At 42.9% G+C, this 18,340-nt stretch overlaps 1 protein-coding gene across 1 annotated transcript in view; it reads right to left on the bottom strand.

Moving 5' to 3' along the window:
- Window positions 1–18,340, bottom strand: part of aig1 (androgen-induced 1 (H. sapiens)) — a gene marked incomplete at both ends in the record, with an annotated part of 129,220 nt that overhangs the window by 89,628 nt on the left and 21,252 nt on the right. Inside the window, 2 exons of the mRNA XM_083643748.1 lie at window positions 4,808–4,909; window positions 16,266–16,421. Coding sequence (XP_083499874.1) covers window positions 4,808–4,909; window positions 16,266–16,421 — 258 coding nt within the window. The remainder of the gene's footprint in view (window positions 1–4,807; window positions 4,910–16,265; window positions 16,422–18,340) is intronic.

The following is an 18,340-nucleotide window of genomic DNA, read 5'->3' as shown; positions in this document are numbered from 1 at the left end:
ATTGTTGAATGTAAAAAAAGCACTTCATATATATATATATATATATATATATATATATATATATTTTTTTTTTGTCATTTGTGTCATAATGAATAATATTTACATGTCTGATGTCAATACAGTTCAAAATAAAAGAATTGAGAGTGAGTTCTGCCTGAGAGTGTCTCTTTTACAAAAATTGCCTTTTCTGCTGTTTCTCTTCTCCGAGAGACCTTTTTTGTGAAAACAGGGTGTATATAAATGGCTATAAGTAGAGTACAGAACATGCTAAAAGCTCACTTTTTTTTTCCTGGTGAACCCAGAGACGCACATCTTCATTTTGAGGTATTGCAAATCACTTTGGTGCTAATAGATAATTTACTGTGGGTCTTGAAAGATGACCAACAATTATGAAAATCTTTGGCCTGTGCTAAATATTGGCAGTCCTAAACTGGCCATGAATGAGTTAAGATACATCACTCCTGGCATCTTATGTGAACATTTCTGAAGCCAGAGTCTGATGCAGGGAATGACCACATGCATAATGTTTATCTGGGTGAGCTACAGCCCACCTCTTTTCGTTTCATTGTAATTTTTGTATTTAATTCATACATATGTTATGTATGCACCCTGTTCAGGTAGAGTTTGTCTCGTTTCCCCTCTTTTACCAGAGTTTATCTGAAAAGCAGGGATCACTGCTTAGTAGCACCATTATGTGAATGTTTGCTGATTCTACAATATTCATCCACTTCCCATTCCCAAGGAGAACATTGCATCCCCCTTTTATCATGTCAACACTGTTTACAGGAGAATCTGAGGAAAAAGGGAGGTTTTACCTCGTTCCGAACCAAGTGAGAGCTCTCGTTCTCACTCATAAAACCTGGGTTATAGCACAACCCTAAGATTTCCCTTCTTTTATTATGAAACTTCCCCCAGGAAGTGTCACCACTAACGCAGTCTAGCTTGACTCATTTTATCGCTGTTTACTTCCCCTTGAGGAAGCTAGTACGCAAGTTTGCTTTGCGTGTGTCTGTATACAGTATATACACATACTTATTTTCAGATATTCCCCTGCCTTGGGCCAGTTCGTCTATGGACTACAGGACAGCACACAGACCACAGACTCGCTGCTCCCGCTGCCGCCTGCCCAGCCTGCTTTTGCTGCTGCAACGTTCCTCCAGTCACAACAACACAACAGTCAAGTAAGTGTGTGGACAACACTAAAAGCATGCGCCCGGAGAGGGGCCTCTCACGACCAGCTCTCTACTCTAAGTTAGTAGGCTATGGCTATGCTTTTTCCTTCTCTGTCCTACACACGTCTACTTCAGTCTCACACGACAAGATACGTCTGCTCGCTGGAAATCAGAAGAGCAAGGGCGCCGCACATGAGAGTAGATTATATAGCCGAGTCCGACCAATCAGCGTGCAGGCGCAATTGCACCCAGGTGGTGCTAGTTAGTGTTTTAAAGAGTAATCCACGACAGCTGCGCTGGATCAGATAATCTCATCATGAATGGAATTCATGAGGGAGAGAAGTCGACTGATAGGAAACCTATCAGTCAATCCTATATAGTCCTATAATTTCCTATGCCTACCATCAAAATGAAAGCTGTTATACTAAGGTTACAAAAGCAACATATTGGGGCTTTAAGTTATGAGGTAGGCCTACAACAACATGGAGAATGTAAATATTAGTTTGGACGAATATGCTGTGCAGTTTGACTTTTTTCACATATTGTTAGAGGGATAGTTCGGTTTGTTTGAAGTGGGGTCCTATCAGCTAGTTCGATACACTAACTTAATTAGGTACAGTGTTCTGGAGGCTGGGCGCATTGTGTAACGAGACCCGGCACTCAGAGCAGCAGCCAAACCAGCTTTTTCTCTGTAAGTACGTGGGGTCAACAACTAAAACGTAATTTAGCCACCTAAAACAACGGCCACCTAAACAAATCGATATCTGTGTACATGCACGCTCTATTTTGACAATTTTCAGCGCTTTACTTTTCCGCAAAACAGCAGTTTCATTCGGCACTGCTTTTTCTCCCAACCGAACAACTACCGTATTCCTCCGCTAAAAGCCAGCTCAGAGCCGCAGCACTGGATTACTCCGCAGTTATTTGGGGGTAGGCTATTTTATTTCTCCCGGTTTGAAGACACAACAAATAGAATACACGAACGAAAATATGAGTGATTTTGATAGCGAGGATGTTATGCCATTCACCTTGGTGACAAGAGGATACAATTATGAACCAGAGAGAATACAGAAGAGGAACTTTTGCAGAGAGTGAACAGGCAGAAAGAGAGATGCGCCTGCTGCCTAAATGCCGGGGTGCCCTGCAGACCTTTTTCACCATTCCCAGGATAAAGTGTGGAAACGTCCCAGACCAGAGAGGCCAGGTGACTTGTTGTCTCTAAAGTAAGTCAGTGTTTTATCTCTCTTCTAAGCCTTCCTGTTTTGTAAACCACGGCTCTGTGCTCTGTGCTGGCTTTTAGCGGAGGAATACGGTAGTTGTACGGTTTTTGAGAAAAAGCAGGGCCGAATGAAACTGCTGTTTTGCGGAAAAGTAAAGTGCTGAAAATTGTCAAAATAGAGCGTGCATGTACACAGATATCGATTTGTTTAGGTGGCCGTTGTTTTAGGTGGCTAAATTACGTTTTAGTTGTTGACCCCACGTACTTACAGAGAAAAGGCTGGTTTGGCTGCTGCTCTGAGTGCCGGGTCTCGTTACACAATGCGCCCAGCCTCCAGAACACTGTACCTAATTAAGTTAGTGTATCGAACTAGCTGATAGGACCCCACTTCAAACAAACCGAACTATCCCTTTAAGTGTCTTTTAGTGTCTAGTTCTACCCACATTGTCTACATCAGGGGTGGGCAATTATTTTTCATGGGGGGCTAGATGAGAAACCCAAATTGTTGCCGGGAGCCGAACAAATATTGGCTGGGTTTCCCAAAAGCTTCTTTGCGCTAAGAAGCTAATTCAACCCTTCTTAAGGCCCCCTTAAGAAGCAAACGCGTTTCCCAATTGCTTCTTTACGAAGGCATGCGTTTCCCAAAAGCTTCTTAGCGCTAAGAAGCTTCTTTGACCCTTCTTAAGGCTCCCGTAAGAAGCCAACGAAGCCAACGCGTTTCCCGATTGCTTCTTAGCCTAAAATTATCTTCCAATTATCCTCCGTTAAGAAGGCTGCGTTTCCCAAAAGCTTCTTAGCGCTAAGATGATCTTTCGTTAAGAAGGTTTTGTAAGAAGGGTCTGGAGCCTTCTTAACACCTTCTTAATGACAAAACACTGGCAGATCCAGCCGCGTCAGGCAAAAGGAGATACTTGTGTCCACTGTTCCTCTTGTGTTTTTCCCTTTTTCCTTTCTTTCATGTACCCTTTAGTGTTTAAAATTAGGGAACACTTGAAAATCTCCCCTGTATGTATGGTTACTTGTGTTTTAAATGTTTTACCGTAGGCTATATTCCTCTAATCAGAATGGATTCCTTTTATAATGTTGTGGATTTATATAGCACCTTTCACAGAACCCAAGGTCGCTTAAATTCTGTAGTGTTTCTCTGTTTTGTTGTATGCTGTGTATATAAAGCAATTTGAACTGCAGTCCATGTCTGAAATAAATAATGTTTAATAAAGTTTAACATGACCATGATTAGGTGTTAACAGTGTTTCTCAACCACTGAGTCGTGGCCCACTGCTTCTATTTTTTTTATTTTTCTCGACTGTTAAGAAGGCGTTTGGGAAACACTTCTTTGGAGCCTTCTTAACTCCTTAAGAAGCTTCTTAACTCCTTAAGAAGCTTCTTAACTCTTAAGAAGCTTCTTTGTTGGGAAACTCAGCCATTGTCATGTCATAACCCAGGAACTTTGATGATAGAGAGGACCACAAAAATTTTCCTTGCTAACAGAGAGCCAGATTTTGCTGAGGGTTGTGGGCTGAACGGTGCCGGCGCAAAAAGATTTGGGGCATTTGAAGTCAGGTTTATATTGCTATATATATATATATATATATATATATATATATATATATATATATATATATATATATATATATATATATAATTATATATTAGAGGAATAACTCATTTTAAATTAACAGTTGCGTCATTATTCAGTCTTAAACACCAGTATTTGATCCTTTTCTCACTCACTCCTATGTCACCACCTGCTCTCCCTGCAGGGATTGAAATTAACTTTTTTGACCACCTGCCAATATGGCTGCTACATTTTAAAGTTACCAGCCAATTACAAGTCAATTCCACTAGCCAAAATGTTTTTCTTTAAATAAACCAGAATATGAGTGGGTTAATTTAAGCATAAGTATCAGTAAGTGGCCCGGGATTCTCAAAGCCTGTATTGAGGGTCACACCAACAAAAATGCACTCTTGAAGCTAAATAAATCCAAAACCAACAAGTTAATTATTTACATTTTTACTTCAATGTAGAACAGTCATTTCTTACACATGAGATTACTTTTAGCCTTTTAGTCATAAAGATTATTGAAAGATATTCCATATTCCAGACTGAAATGTCATAACAGAAGTGACAGCAAGTGACAACTGGCGGCCCGCGGGCCACATGCGGCCCGCCGCCAGTTTCCCAGGTCTGGTCTACATGGACAAATTTAATCAGCTGTAATAATAGCATCTTTTGACACTTTCTCTCTCAAAAATGACGACACAAATCTGAATGAAAATGCTCCGGTCAATAGGCGCCTTCTCACACTACTGATGTTATCACTGTAGGAAACTTGAAAGAAAGTCCTCAGACGGTTTGGGTCAAAGTTGAAGAGACACACGCACACAGACACACGTGCACACACACAGTACTCACCATGCCGTGGTTGAGCCACTGAGGGATGAAGTTGTCCAGTAGTCTGGGGTAGACCAGGTCTCTGTCGTACAGGTAGAGAGCCCAGAACATAGTCACTACAAACTGAGAAAACACACACGCGCACACACACACACACACACACACACACACACACACACACACACACACACACACACACACATTGTAACAGGTTACAATACAGCCATCTTAGCTTTAGCCACAGGGTTTAGTGTTCAACATGCACTGGAACTATGTTATTCTCGCCTTTTTTTCTTTCCCCATTTGTGGCACCTAAGCTAGATGGAATTGGAGAATCTTGAGTATGGCTATAAGCAAGCAAGGAAGGAAAGAGTATTTCAGCTAGACCTCCAGTAGACGGCTGGACCCGGGCCAGACCATGTTCTGCAGGACGGGGGTGGAATTACCTTCCTGCCATCTGGGCTCTGGTGCGAGGCAAACTGAACCTCCCCCCTAACCCCCCCCCCCCCCCCCCCCCCCCCTCTATTGTAGGCTACTGACTGGCGTGTTCTCTGCTTTCATCAAGCCAGGGGTGGCAGGGAACACACACACATGCGCGCGCGTGCTCGTTAGCATGCGAGCTAGGTTTCCAGACATTAGCTGTGTGGCGATAATCATGTCTATTGTACTGTGTGTAAACTGAACTCTGTGCCCAACTCACACACAGGGCACTGTGCCAGCTGACTGCCTGTATAGGTGTGTGTGTGTGTGTGTGTGTGTGTGTGTGTGTGTGAGAGAGAGGGAATCTGTGTAGCCCAGAATGACTGGCACTCAGGTTCCTAAGGTCAGTAGCAAATGTGTGTGTGCGTGTGTGTAGGTGTGTGTGTGTGTGTGTGTGTGTGTGTGTGTGTGTGTGTGTGTGCGTGCATGCCTGTGTGTCTGTATGTGGCAGTGGTCTGACTGCCGTTCAAGTTCCTAAGTGTGGCAGCTATAGGGCACCTTGCCAACTGAATGCACACAAGCGTGTGTGCATGTGTGTGTGTGTGTGTCTGTGTGTGTGTGTGTGCATGTGTGTGTGTGTGTGTGTGTGTGTGTGTGTGTGTGTGTGTGTGTTAGCCTGGGGTCAGATTGAGGTCACGTCTGGCTGTCTGAAGGAACAGTGACGACTTGACGCTGTTTTCTCAGTTCATTCACCAGCAGCTCAACACAAATACTTTTGTATTAAACCTGCCGACAGACAACGGTCAATACGTTTAAATTAGAGCCCGACCAATACTGGATTTTTGAGGCCCATGACGATACCAGGGAGTAAAAGAATTCCGGCCGATATTTTTTTCTTTTTGTTTTCTGTTTTTTAATCCGTCATCTGAAAACATAGATGGGTCAAACAACTCGCAAAAGGCTATTGACTGATTGACTGAAGCAGAAAATCAAACTTGTTCAGAAAACTTGAATGACAGACAAAGTTTCAGAGTCAGTGTGTAAACATGAGTGACACACCATGAGGTCGTGTTTATTTTTAAAACGTGCGACAATTGCGAACGAAAAATACAGACTTGGTGCTCAAAAGCCTTCATACAGCATAGTGGAGACATTTACCTTCTACTCTATCGTCCCAGGTTCAATTTCCAACCCGTGACAAGACGTTTTGTTTCATTTTCAGAGACAGAGAGAAAGAGAGAGGGATGGAGAGAGAGAGACACAGAGAGAGAGAGAGAGAGAGAGAGAGAGAGAGAGAGAGAGAGAGAGAGAGAGAGAGAGAGAGTGCTGACGATAACACAAATGCAAGATTGAAGCCTTGATCCCTGCAAACCAGTCCATCCTTCCCAGGCTTTGGTGTGTGTGTGTGTGTGTGCGCGTGTGTGTGCGTGCGCGCGCGCGCGTGTGTGTGTGTGTGTGTGTGTGTGTATGAAGTTCCATACGTCTCAATAAACATGCGCAGCTACGACTGAACGTGTCACACAACGCATGCTTTGACACCTGAGTAGCATAGTCAATGTCGTTACGCGTTCACACACACACGCGTTCGCAGTTTTTGATACTACGCGACCGGATCTGAAGTGCCAAACGACTCAATAAACATGCGCAGCTACGACTGAACGTGTCACACAACGCTTGACGTGTCATGTAGTTTCCCCATTGACTTGTAATGGTCATGCGTGTATGCGTGCGCTTACGCGCTCTGACTGCGCAACCCGCGTACATTTACGTGTAAAATTACGCGTACATTTACGCGTAAAATTACGCGTTCATGTTGTGCGCGATGCAGATACACTTCCGGTTGCGTAACACTCAAAACTGCGAACGGGTGTGTGTGTGAACGCGTAACGAAATTGGTTCTATTATCTTCATGCGTGCGTTTACGCGCTCTGGCTGCACACCCCGCGTACATCATTACGCGTAAATGTATGCATAATGATGTACGCGGGGTGCGCAGCCAGAGCGCGTAAGCGCACGCATGAAGATAATAGAACAATTTTGTCACGCGGGCACATGTACGCGGACTATGATGTGCACAAACTACATCACGCGTAACAACAAGCTGCGTAGCACAGCTACTTCCAGCGTGTACACGTGTGACCAGTGTTGGAGAAATTTCGTTATGCATTCACACACACACGCGTTCGCAGTTTTGAGTGTTACGCAACCGGAAGTGTATCTGCAACGCGCACAACACTGCGCGTACATGAACGCGCCGCGTAGTTCTCTTCTGTTTTATTCTATCTCTTTCTTTACGCGTAAAATTACGCGTTCATGTTGTGCGCGATGCAGATACACTTCCGGTTGCGTAACACTCAAAACTGCGAACGGGTGTGTGTGTGAACGCGTAACGAAATTGGTTCTATTATCTTCATGCGTGCGTTTACGCGCTCTGGCTGCACACCCCGCGTACATCATTACGCGTAAATGTATGCGTAATGATGTACGCGGGGTGCGCAGCCAGAGCGCGTAAGCGCACGCATGAAGATAATAGAACAATTTTGTCACGCGGGCACATGCACGCGGACTATGATGTGCGCAAACTACATCACGCGTTATGGAGTCCTATCGACGTCACTATTCACTGACACATGCGCAGCAACGTGTGTGTGCCTGCGTGACTTAACATAGTCAATCTTGTCACGCGTGCACACGTACGCGCACTATGATGTGCGCAAACTACATCACGCGTAACGACAAGCTGCGTAGCACAGCTACTTACAGCGTGTACACGTGTGACCAGTGTTGGAGAAATTTCGTTACGCGTTCACACACACACGCGTTGGTAGTTTTGAGTGTTACGCAACCGGAAGTGTATCTGCATCGTGCACAACACTGCGCGTACATGAACGCGTCGTGTAGTTCTGTTCTGTTTTATTCTATCTCTTTCTATGTTACATTTTCATCCAGTAGATGGTGCCAGTGACCAAACCAACCAGTTGATCAAGCATGTCGCTTCGAGGAGCTGTCCTGAAAGAGAGCAGCGTCACAATCACATAGCCTGCTATAATGTTGATTTTTTTTTTCTTTTTATATATATTTTTTCCATAATAAAAACAGGACATGACAAAGACGATAGAAAAGGGGGGGGGGTGTACAGAATATAAACAAAGATTCAGCGATTCAAAGTCTATTCAAGAAATTCCAGTAAGGATTCTGACAAAGCTCCAGGGTCCATAAAGATCCTGAATCCTGTCTTCTTGGAGGAGTAGAGCTGCCTGTTCCATTGACAACAAGTCCATGAAGTCTTTACGCCAGGTCTCCATATTGAAACAGTTTGGCTTCCGTTGTTTCCAATTCATTAGAATAATCTGTTTAGCTGCAAGGAAGGCCGATGTTATAACATCGTGGACAATTTTTGGTTGCTCAATAGACAGTTTCACCCCCAATATGCAGGTTACAGAACAAGGTTTAATATCAAAGCCAAGGAGACCAGACAAGATTACAGTAATGTCGGACCAATACTGTTTGACAAGAGGGCAGTTCCACAACAAGTGCATGAGCGTCCCCTCTACTCCACATCCATGCCAGCACAGTTTAGATAATGTATGATCGATTTTCTTTAATGTACAGGGTGTAATATAAGCCCTGTGTATTATCTTTATTTGTATGATCTTATATCTAACACCGTTAGATATTTTTGTACTATTTTTGAGTGCTGTAGTTATGGGGAAGCCCATGTCACGCTCCCAATGAGTTTTATTGCGGTCAGGGATGGCGCAGCACAGCAGCCTATATACTGCTGAAACTGTGCCCTTCCCGACAGCAGCCCTCATTAATTTAGCTTCCAGGTCTCTCTTGTTTCCAATGTCCATACTCTTAGAGAGTAGTGACTTTGTGATAGATTTAATTTGCAAATATGATAAAAATTCAGAGTCTTTCAGCCCAAATACAGTTTTCAATTGACTAAAAGAGACCACTTTTCCATTACTCACCACTTGCCCCACATGTTTAATGTTGTGCTGCTGCCATACACTGTTTTTAAGGGTTTCACCACCCGCAGTGAATAAAGGGTTATTCCATAATGGACATGATGGTAGAGAATTTCCACTAAAAGTCAAACGTTTCTGCAATATTTTCACCATTTCACATGAGAATTCAAACAGTGGGTTGTTCATTCTCAGAGTGATCTTTGGATTGTACCATAACATTGATAGGGTTAAGACCTTGTTGTGTTCTTGTAGGATTTTCTCCTCAAGCCATTCCCACCCACCAATCTGTCTCACACCATTATAAGCCCACTGCAAGGGGTATCTTGAATTATATGCTATGTAGTACTGGTGGATATCTGGAAGTCCTATTCCTCCACTGCTTCGCGGCTGTATTAATTTTTTATAGCTGATCCTTGGTTTTTTGTCCCTCCATAGGAGGGATACAGGGTGTGTCATAATCATAATCAGTTTATGAACGAAAAAAGGGCTCGCAACACAATTTCAGCAGGAGAGAGAGACAGACAGTCAGCACGGCAGCCGCGCAGCCACGCACAGCGCACTGAGTGGAAGAGGAGCTGTCCTGCTGCAGCGTCACAATCACATAGCCTGCTATGAACCAGAGAAAGCACTTATAACCTAAGAGGAATCTGCATGTTCACAACTACAACAACAAAAACCAGAACAAATGCAATGCAAAGATGTATAACAGTTAAAGGAGTTAAATTATGGAATGGACTAGAAAATGAAATAAAAATGTGTAAAACAATCAACAAATTTAAAAAAAAATTAAAAAATCAGATTATTAACAAATATAAAACTCAAGATTGATATTTATATTATATTACATTATTATATTTAAACATATTATTACATTCATAGATATATAGAAATTTAGTTTGTGTATTTGACACTTTGTAAGTACAATTCATGTGTATATAGAATACCTGTATTTTGCTTAGTACTCATTATTATTGTTATTATCATTACTATCAATATTATCAATATTATATATCAAGAAAAAAAAAATAATAATATAAAAAAAAAAAAAAAAAAAAGAATGTAAAAAGGGTAGGCGCTATAAGCGTTTGCTTCAGCCTACTCCTTTTCGGTCAGATCTTTTCAGGCTTGTATACACCCAACCAGCAATCACTGTTTGTTCTCTTATTTTGTTTTCTTGCTTTTCTTTAATCACAACTGTATTGAGCTGTACTTGTGAAATTGACCGAAATAAACTAAACTAAACTATAATGTTTATTAATGTTCCAGATGTATTTTATTTTATTGACAGTATTTCATTGTTAATATGAGCTGCTGATTGTAACTCATCAATTTCCCCTCAGGCCACGCGCCGTGTCGCTGGCTGCAACAGGCATCCCCTGGCCGCACCGCTGCTGCCTGTGATTTTGAAGGCCCAATTCGAAGGCCCAATTCGGGCCTTCACTGAGGAAGGCCCGAATTGGGCCGAAACTGTCTCAATAAATGTCCGCCACGGGAGCTATCAAGAAATTGTGTTGCGTGCCCTTTTTTCGTTCATAAACTGATTATTCTGAGTTCAGTAATTCTCATTATCAGTTTATTGTGTGCATGACAGTAAACACACTCATTCTAGGTCTATTCTTTGATCACACTGCACACAAAACCACGCAATTCATAAACAGATCATTTTAATCATGGCTCAGAAATGTTCAGGCAATAATACTTCAGGAAAATAGATACTAATCATTAACTAATGACTACCTACTCATTAACTATGATTAACTAGTGATTGACTCATGCCAAATTTTTCATTAGCTACTCATTAACTGGCTATTAGTTAATGGTTAGTTTACTAGTAACTACTATAGTATTTGTGTACGTTATTGTAAAGTGTTACCATATAATAGGCTATAGCTACAAAACACAAAAAAAAAAAACAGGCGATCTTTCAGCATGTAGCATAACGTTTTTTAAATGGCCTCTGAAATGTTTAGGCAATAAAACAAATAAATAAATAAATAAAATAAAAATATAGCCTATGAATGAGGAATAAAGTTAACAAAAACAGAGAGCAGCAGGCTTTTATAATAGGCTACAAAATAAAAAATAACAACTTCACATGTTGCTGTTAAGGAACAGCAGAGCATTAACACTTGCAGCAGCTCATATTAACAATGAAATACTGTCAATAAAATAAAATACATCTGGAACATTAATAAACATTATAGCAGGCTATATGATTGTGACGCTGCTCTGTTTCAGAAGCAGGACAGCTCCTCGAAGCGACATGCTTGATCAAGTGGTTGGTTTGGTCACTGGCACCATCTACTGGATGAAAATGTAACATAGAAAGAGATAGAATAAAACAGAACAGAACTACACGACGCGTTCATGTACGCGCAGTGTTGTGCACGATGCAGATACACTTCCGGTTGCGTAACACTCAAAACTACCAACGCGTGTGTGTGTGTGTGAACGCGTAACGAAATTTCTCCAACACTGGTCACACGTGTACACGCTGGAAGTAGCTGTGCTACGCAGCTTGTTGTTACGCGTGATGTAGTTTGCGCACATCATAGTCCGCGTGCATGTGCCCGCGTGACAAAATTGTTCTATTATCTTCATGCGTGCGCTTACGCGCTCTGGCTGCGCACCCCGCGTACATAATTACGCGTAAATGTACGCGTAGTTCTCTTCTGTTTTATTCTATCTCTTTCTATGTTACATTTTCATCCAGTAGATGGTGCCAGTGACCAAACCAACCAGTTGATCAAGCATGTCGCTTAGAGGAGCTGTCCTGCTTCTGAAAGAGAGCAGCGTCACAATCACATAGCCTGCTATAATGTTTATTAATGTTCCAGATGTATTTTATTTTATTGACAGTATTTCATTGTTAATATGAGCTGCTGCAAGTGTTAACACATTGAGTGCCAAGGACGTCTGTGCACGTCCTAAAAAAAAGTAACGAGGAGTGCCAAGGACGTCTGTGGACGTCCTAAAATCATAATTCATATTATTCTATAATTCTGCTGTTTAAGGTCGTACCTAGCCAGTGAGCATGAATCCCTTCAAGGGATCACACGGCGCCACCTTAAACATCGTCACGGAAGCTGCGCCACCCACCTCAGATCCTTTAGTTTGTGCATGAGACAGCAGGGAAAGACGTGATCAAAGAGGAAACCGATGCATGCTTCAGCCAGAGCCGTATATATTGCTCTGTCTGCAGCGGAGAGTGGGCTCGGCTGCATCCGCGCTCACAACTGAGCTCTTATGCTTCTATCTATCTCCACACGATTTCCTGCCAGAAAGCCAGCATCCGAAGCCGAATGGCCAAGCCTTTTCGTTCAGTCGCGTTTGCCAGCGCGCATCATTTCCTTGATGGGCGCTGGGATTCGTCCGGGGCAAAAACGGAGTCGAGAAAACAAACTCTGTGCGTGTGGGAGGAGCCCGCAGCTCAGAGGTGGAGAGGGGGGGGGGGGGGGGGGGGAGAGGGGGGGGTGGGCACGCAGGCTGCACAGAAACCGCACCACGCCACCACATCAGAAAACACCAGCCAGAGTCAGTGAATGTGCTCGAAATTAGAGTGCAAAAGGTATTCATAAAAGTGACTATATCTTGGAAAGTAAAAAAAAACGACAGAAAAACCTTGAAAGTGCACTTTTTTGAGAGGCTGTCATTTCATAATGGAACTGTCTAGAAACTAAATTTCTTCTTTGGAAGAAGCAGGAGTGTTCAATGTTTCATTAAAGTCCAGCCCCGTTAATATAGCCATAATAGAAAAAATTCTATAGCTGTTTTCAACTGAATGGAAGTGAATCTGGCACAGGCTGCAGACAATTTTACTGAAGCGCTGTGGCACTCAATGTGTTAATGCTCTGCTGTTCCTTAACTCATTCATGGCCAAAGACGTCTTTGACGTGTTATCAGGAATAGCCCAGAGGGCCAATGACGTGTTTGACGTGTTTTTGTTTTTATTAGTGCAGCGCGTAGTTCAAACACTTACCCAGCCTGTGACATGTTATCAGGTCCCTAGCCTCAAAGACAAGCCGACAACACGCGATCAAACACATACCGCAGCTGTTGTTTTGAAATGAGCAGGAGGAAAAACAGAGAAACGCGCTTCCTTGTGTAGAGGAGAAACGCCATTGAAACGCCCCTCGGCGCGCTGCACTGGTCGCCTTGCTGCAGGGCGAACCTGGATTGAGTCGTTCGCGGTAGTCAAACCCGTGACGAACATGATCGATCCGGTTCCAGCGCCTGGTCCCAAAGCCAAGCCGGACCCGTTCCTGTGTCGCAGCATTCGTCCCAGCCCGAACGAGAGGAGGAAAACGATGCAGAGACAGAGGAGGCTAGACGCTTATCTCAGACCAGTTTCATGTTCCCCTCCTATGCTAATTTGCGGGGGAAGGAGGTGCGATCCAGCAGCAGCTGTGGACAGAACTCTCTCTCTGTGTGTGTGTGTGTGTGTCTGTCTGTCTGTCTGTCTGTCTGTCTGTCTGTCTGTCTGTCTGTGTGTCTGTCTGCACACTCACTCACACTGAGTAAACTGTATTGTTGAATGTAAAAAAAGCACTTCATGTATATATATATATATATATATATATATATATATATATATATATATATTTTTTTTTACATGTCTGATGTCAATACAGTTCAAAATAAAAGAATTGAGAGCGAGTTCTGCCTGAGATTGTGTCCTTTAGAAAAATGGCCTTTTCTCCTGTTTGTCTTCTCAGAGAGACCTTTTTGGTGAAAACAGGGTGTATATAAATGGCTATAAGTAGAGTACAGAACATGCTAAAAGCTCACTTTTTTTTTCCTGGTGAACCCAGAGACGTACATCTTCATTTTGAGGTATTGCAAATCACTTTGGTGCTAATAGATAATTTACTGTGGGTCTTGAAAGATGACCAACAATTATGAAAATCTTTGGCCTGTGCTAAATATTGGCAGTCCTAAACTGGCCATGAATGAGTTAACAGCAACATGTGAAGTTGTTATTTTTTATTTTGTAGCCTATTATAAAAGCCTGCTGCTCTCTGTTTTTGTTAACTTTATTCCTCATTCATAGGCTATATTTTTATTTTATTTATTTATTTATTTGTTTTATTGCCTAAACATTTCAGAGGCCATTTAAAAAACGTTATGCTACATGCTGAAAGATCGCCTGGTTTTTTATTTTGTGTTTTGTAGCTATAGCCTATTATATGGTAACACTTTACAATAACGTACACAAATACTATAGTAGTTACTAGTAAACTAACCATTAACTAATAGCCAGTTAATGAGTAGCTAATGAAAAATTTGGCATTAGTCAATCACTAGTTAATCATAGTTAATGAGTAGGTAGTCATTAGTTAATGATTAGTATCTATTTTCCTGAAGTATTATTGCCTGAACATTTCTGAGCCATGATTAAAATTATCTGTTTATGAATTGCGTGGTTTTGTGTGCAGTTTGATCAAAGAATAGACCTAGAATGAGTGTGTTTACTGTCATGCACACAATAAACTGATAATGAGAATTACTGAACTGAGAATAATCCGTTTCTGAACGGAAAAAGGGCTCGCAACACAATTTCTTGATAGCTCCCGTGGCGGACATTTATTGAGATGACAAACAGTTTCGGCCCAATTCGGGCCTTCGTCAGTGAAGGCCCGAATTGGGCATTCGAATTGGGCCTTCAAAATCACAGGCAGCAGCGGTGCGGCCAGGGGATGCCTGTTGCAGCCAGCGACACGGCGCGTGGCCTGAGGGGAAATTGATGAGTTACAATCAGCAGCTCATATTAACAATGAAATACTGTCAATAAAATAAAATACATCTGGAACATTAATAAACATTATAGCAGGCTATGTGATTGTGACGCTGCTCTCTTTCAGCAGCAGGACAGCTCCTCTTCCACTCAGTGCGCTGTGCGCGGCTGCGCTGCCGCTGTGCTGACTCTCTGTCTCTCTCTGCTGCTGAAATTGTGTTGCGAGCCCTTTTTTCGTTCATAAACTGATTATTCTCAGTTCAGTAATTCTCATTATCAGTTTATTGTGTGCATGACAGTAAACACACTCATTCTAGGTCTATTCTTTGATCACACTGCACACAAAACCACGCAATTCATAAACAGATAATTTTAATCATGGCTCAGAAATGTTCAGGCGATAAAACAAACAAATAGCCTACATAAAATAAAAATATAGCCTATGAAGAATAAGGAATAAACAAAAACGATGGCCTTTATCAGAGAGCAGCATAATAGTAGTAATATAATAGGCTATAGCTACAAAACACAAAATAAAAAACCAGGCGATCTTTCAGCATGTAGCATAACGTTTTTTAAATGGCCTCTGAAATGTTTAGGCAATAAAACAAATAAATAAATAAATAAAATAAAAATATAGCCTATGAATGAGGAATAAAGTTAACAAAAACAGAGAGCAGCAGGCTTTTATAATAGGCTACAAAATAAAAAATAACAACTTCACATGTTGCTGTTAAGGAACAGCAGAGCATTAACACTTGCAGCAGCTCATATTAACAATGAAATACTGTCAATAGATTGTGACGCTGCTCCCTTTCAGAAGCAGGACAGCTCCTCTAAGCGACATGCTTGATCAACTGGTTGGTTTGGTCACTGGCACCATCTACTGGATGAAAATGTAACATAGAAAGAGATAGAATAAAACAGAAGAGAACTACGCGACGCGTTCATGTACGCGCAGTGTTGTGCGCGATGCAGATACACTTCCGGTTGCGTAACACTCAAAACTGCGAACGCGTGTGTGTGTGTGAACGCGTAACGAAATTTCTCCAACACTGGTCACACGTGTACACGCTGTAAGTAGCTGTGCTACGCAGCTTGTCGTTACGCGTGATGTAGTTTGCGCACATCATAGTGCGCGTACGTGTGCACGCGTGACAAGATTGACTATGTTAAGTCACGCAGGCACACACACGTTGCTGCGCATGTGTCAGTGAATAGTGACATCGATAGGCCCCCATAGTGTGTGTGCGCGCGCGCGCGTGCGTGTGTGTGCGTGCGCGTGCGTGTGTGTGTGTGTTTGCGCGTGTGTGTGTGTGTGCGTGTGTGTGTGTGTGTCTATCTGTCCTCTCACCACTCCGACGGGGAAGGCCAGCACAGCCATCATCCAGTCACGTAGGCCAATCAGCTTCCTCAGCTGGCGCTCCTGCTCGCGGCTGTGGCTGCCTTTGGTCAGCAGGCTGGACAGGTCGGTCAGGACGCACACCCCGAAAAACACCGCCTGGATCACCTGCAGGGAGGAAGGGGGGTGTGGGGGGGGGGGGGGGGGGTGGAGAGATCAGAGGGGTGAGAAAGGAAGAGGTTACAAAGCAAACATAACAGAGAGAATGAGAGAGAGAGGTGAAGAGAGAGAAAGGAGGAAGATAGGAGAGACTGTAGAAAGCTAATTGGTATCAGTCGCATTTCAGTTCATACAGAGAGAGACACAGAGACACAGAGAGACAGAGAAACAGAGAGAGAGAGGGGGGGTGAGTGGTTAGAAGCAGTTAAAGGTTTAAGGAGTATTTGCCACAGGCAGTGTTACCGCTGTTACCTCACAACTAGAAGGTCCTGGGTTCAACTCCAGCCTGGGACGTTGTGGGCGCTGAGGGTGTTCCTCCATACAACATGGGTATGGACAAAGATGATGGATTCAAGCAAGACGGCCCGACTTCAACTCACTTCCTGTCATTTTGTCACGTGGATTTTTCCCACGGTTTTCCACAGACTTCCACTTAGGAGACTTTCGGCTGGTCTGAGTCAATGGTTGACCACGCCCATTTAGGAGACTTGCTGCTACCATTTGTTAGAATTGGCGGAGCCTGCGGTGACCCATCTATAGTAATATAATATATATGGTACGGACCCCCACTAAAAACATGCAGAAGATCATCACCTGACCAGTGACGACAACGTCTGAAGTTGGTCCCCTGGAGCTGCCCACTGCTCCTGGATGCCCCCCAGAGGAAGGACAAGCCTGGAAGGGTTAAAAGCAGAGACTATAATTTCACCGGCCATCATGTGTGTGTGTTGGCAGTGGGGTTCCTGACCAATTTGCCACCCTAGGCAAGATATATGCTGATTGCTTTGAAGGCAGCATAGACCATGAAGTAAGGTGACCAGATTTCCGAAATGAAAATCGGGGACATTTCCAGTTCAGCAGTCAATATATCATTAAAATATCCAATGTTATTATCTATTAAACTAGAACGACCGCAACGCGGACTTATGCCTCCGCCATTAGTTCATTCTTGAGTCCAAGTGGATGTTGGAGCCAAATAGGAAGAAATTGCATCAAGGCGTTTCTGTGCAGAATTGGATATTTGAGCCAAATGTGAAGAAATTTAGTCAATGTGTTACTGAGATATGGTGTTACCGAGCTTGAAAATGGCATTTGTTAGGTCACTGTGACCTTGACCTTTGACCTTTGATAACCAAAATGGAATCAGTTCATCCTTGAGCCTAAGTGAATGTTTAAGGCGAATCTGATGAAATTCCGTCCAGGCGTTCCTCAGATATCGCGTTAACAAGCTTGAAAATGGCGTTTGAGAGGTCACAGTGACCTTGACCTTTGACCTTTGACCACCAAAATCTAAACAGATCATCCTTGAGCCTAAGTGAATGTTTAAGGTGAATCTGATGAAATTCCGTCCAGGCATTCCTCAGATATCGCGTTAACAAGCTTGAAAATGGCGTTCGAGAGGTCACAGTGACCTTGACCTTTGACCTTTGACCACCAAAATCTAATCAGATCATCCTTGAGCCTAAGTGAATGTTTAAGGCGAATCTGATGAAATTCCATCCAGGCGTTCCTCAGATATCGCGTTAACAAGCTTGAAAATGGCGTTCGAGAGGTCACAGTGACCTTGACCTTTGACCTTTGACCACCAAAATCTAATCAGATCATCCTTGAGCCTAAGTGAATGTTTAAGGCGAATCTGATGAAATTCCGTCCAGGCGTTCCTCAGATATCGCGTTAACAAGCTTGAAAATGGCGTTCGAGAGGTCACAGTGACCTTGACCTTTGACCACCAAAATCTAATCAGATCATCCTTGAGCCTAAGTGAATGTTTAAGGCGAATCTGATGAAATTCCGTCCAGGCGTTCCTCAGATATCGCGTTAACAAGCTTGAAAATGGCGTTCGAGAGGTCACAGTGACCTTGACCTTT

This window comes from Poromitra crassiceps (genome assembly GCF_964638095.1).
Source record: "Poromitra crassiceps genome assembly, chromosome: 9".
NCBI lineage: Eukaryota > Metazoa > Chordata > Actinopteri > Beryciformes > Melamphaidae > Poromitra > Poromitra crassiceps.
This window is presented reverse-complemented; position numbering and strand designations above follow the sequence as displayed.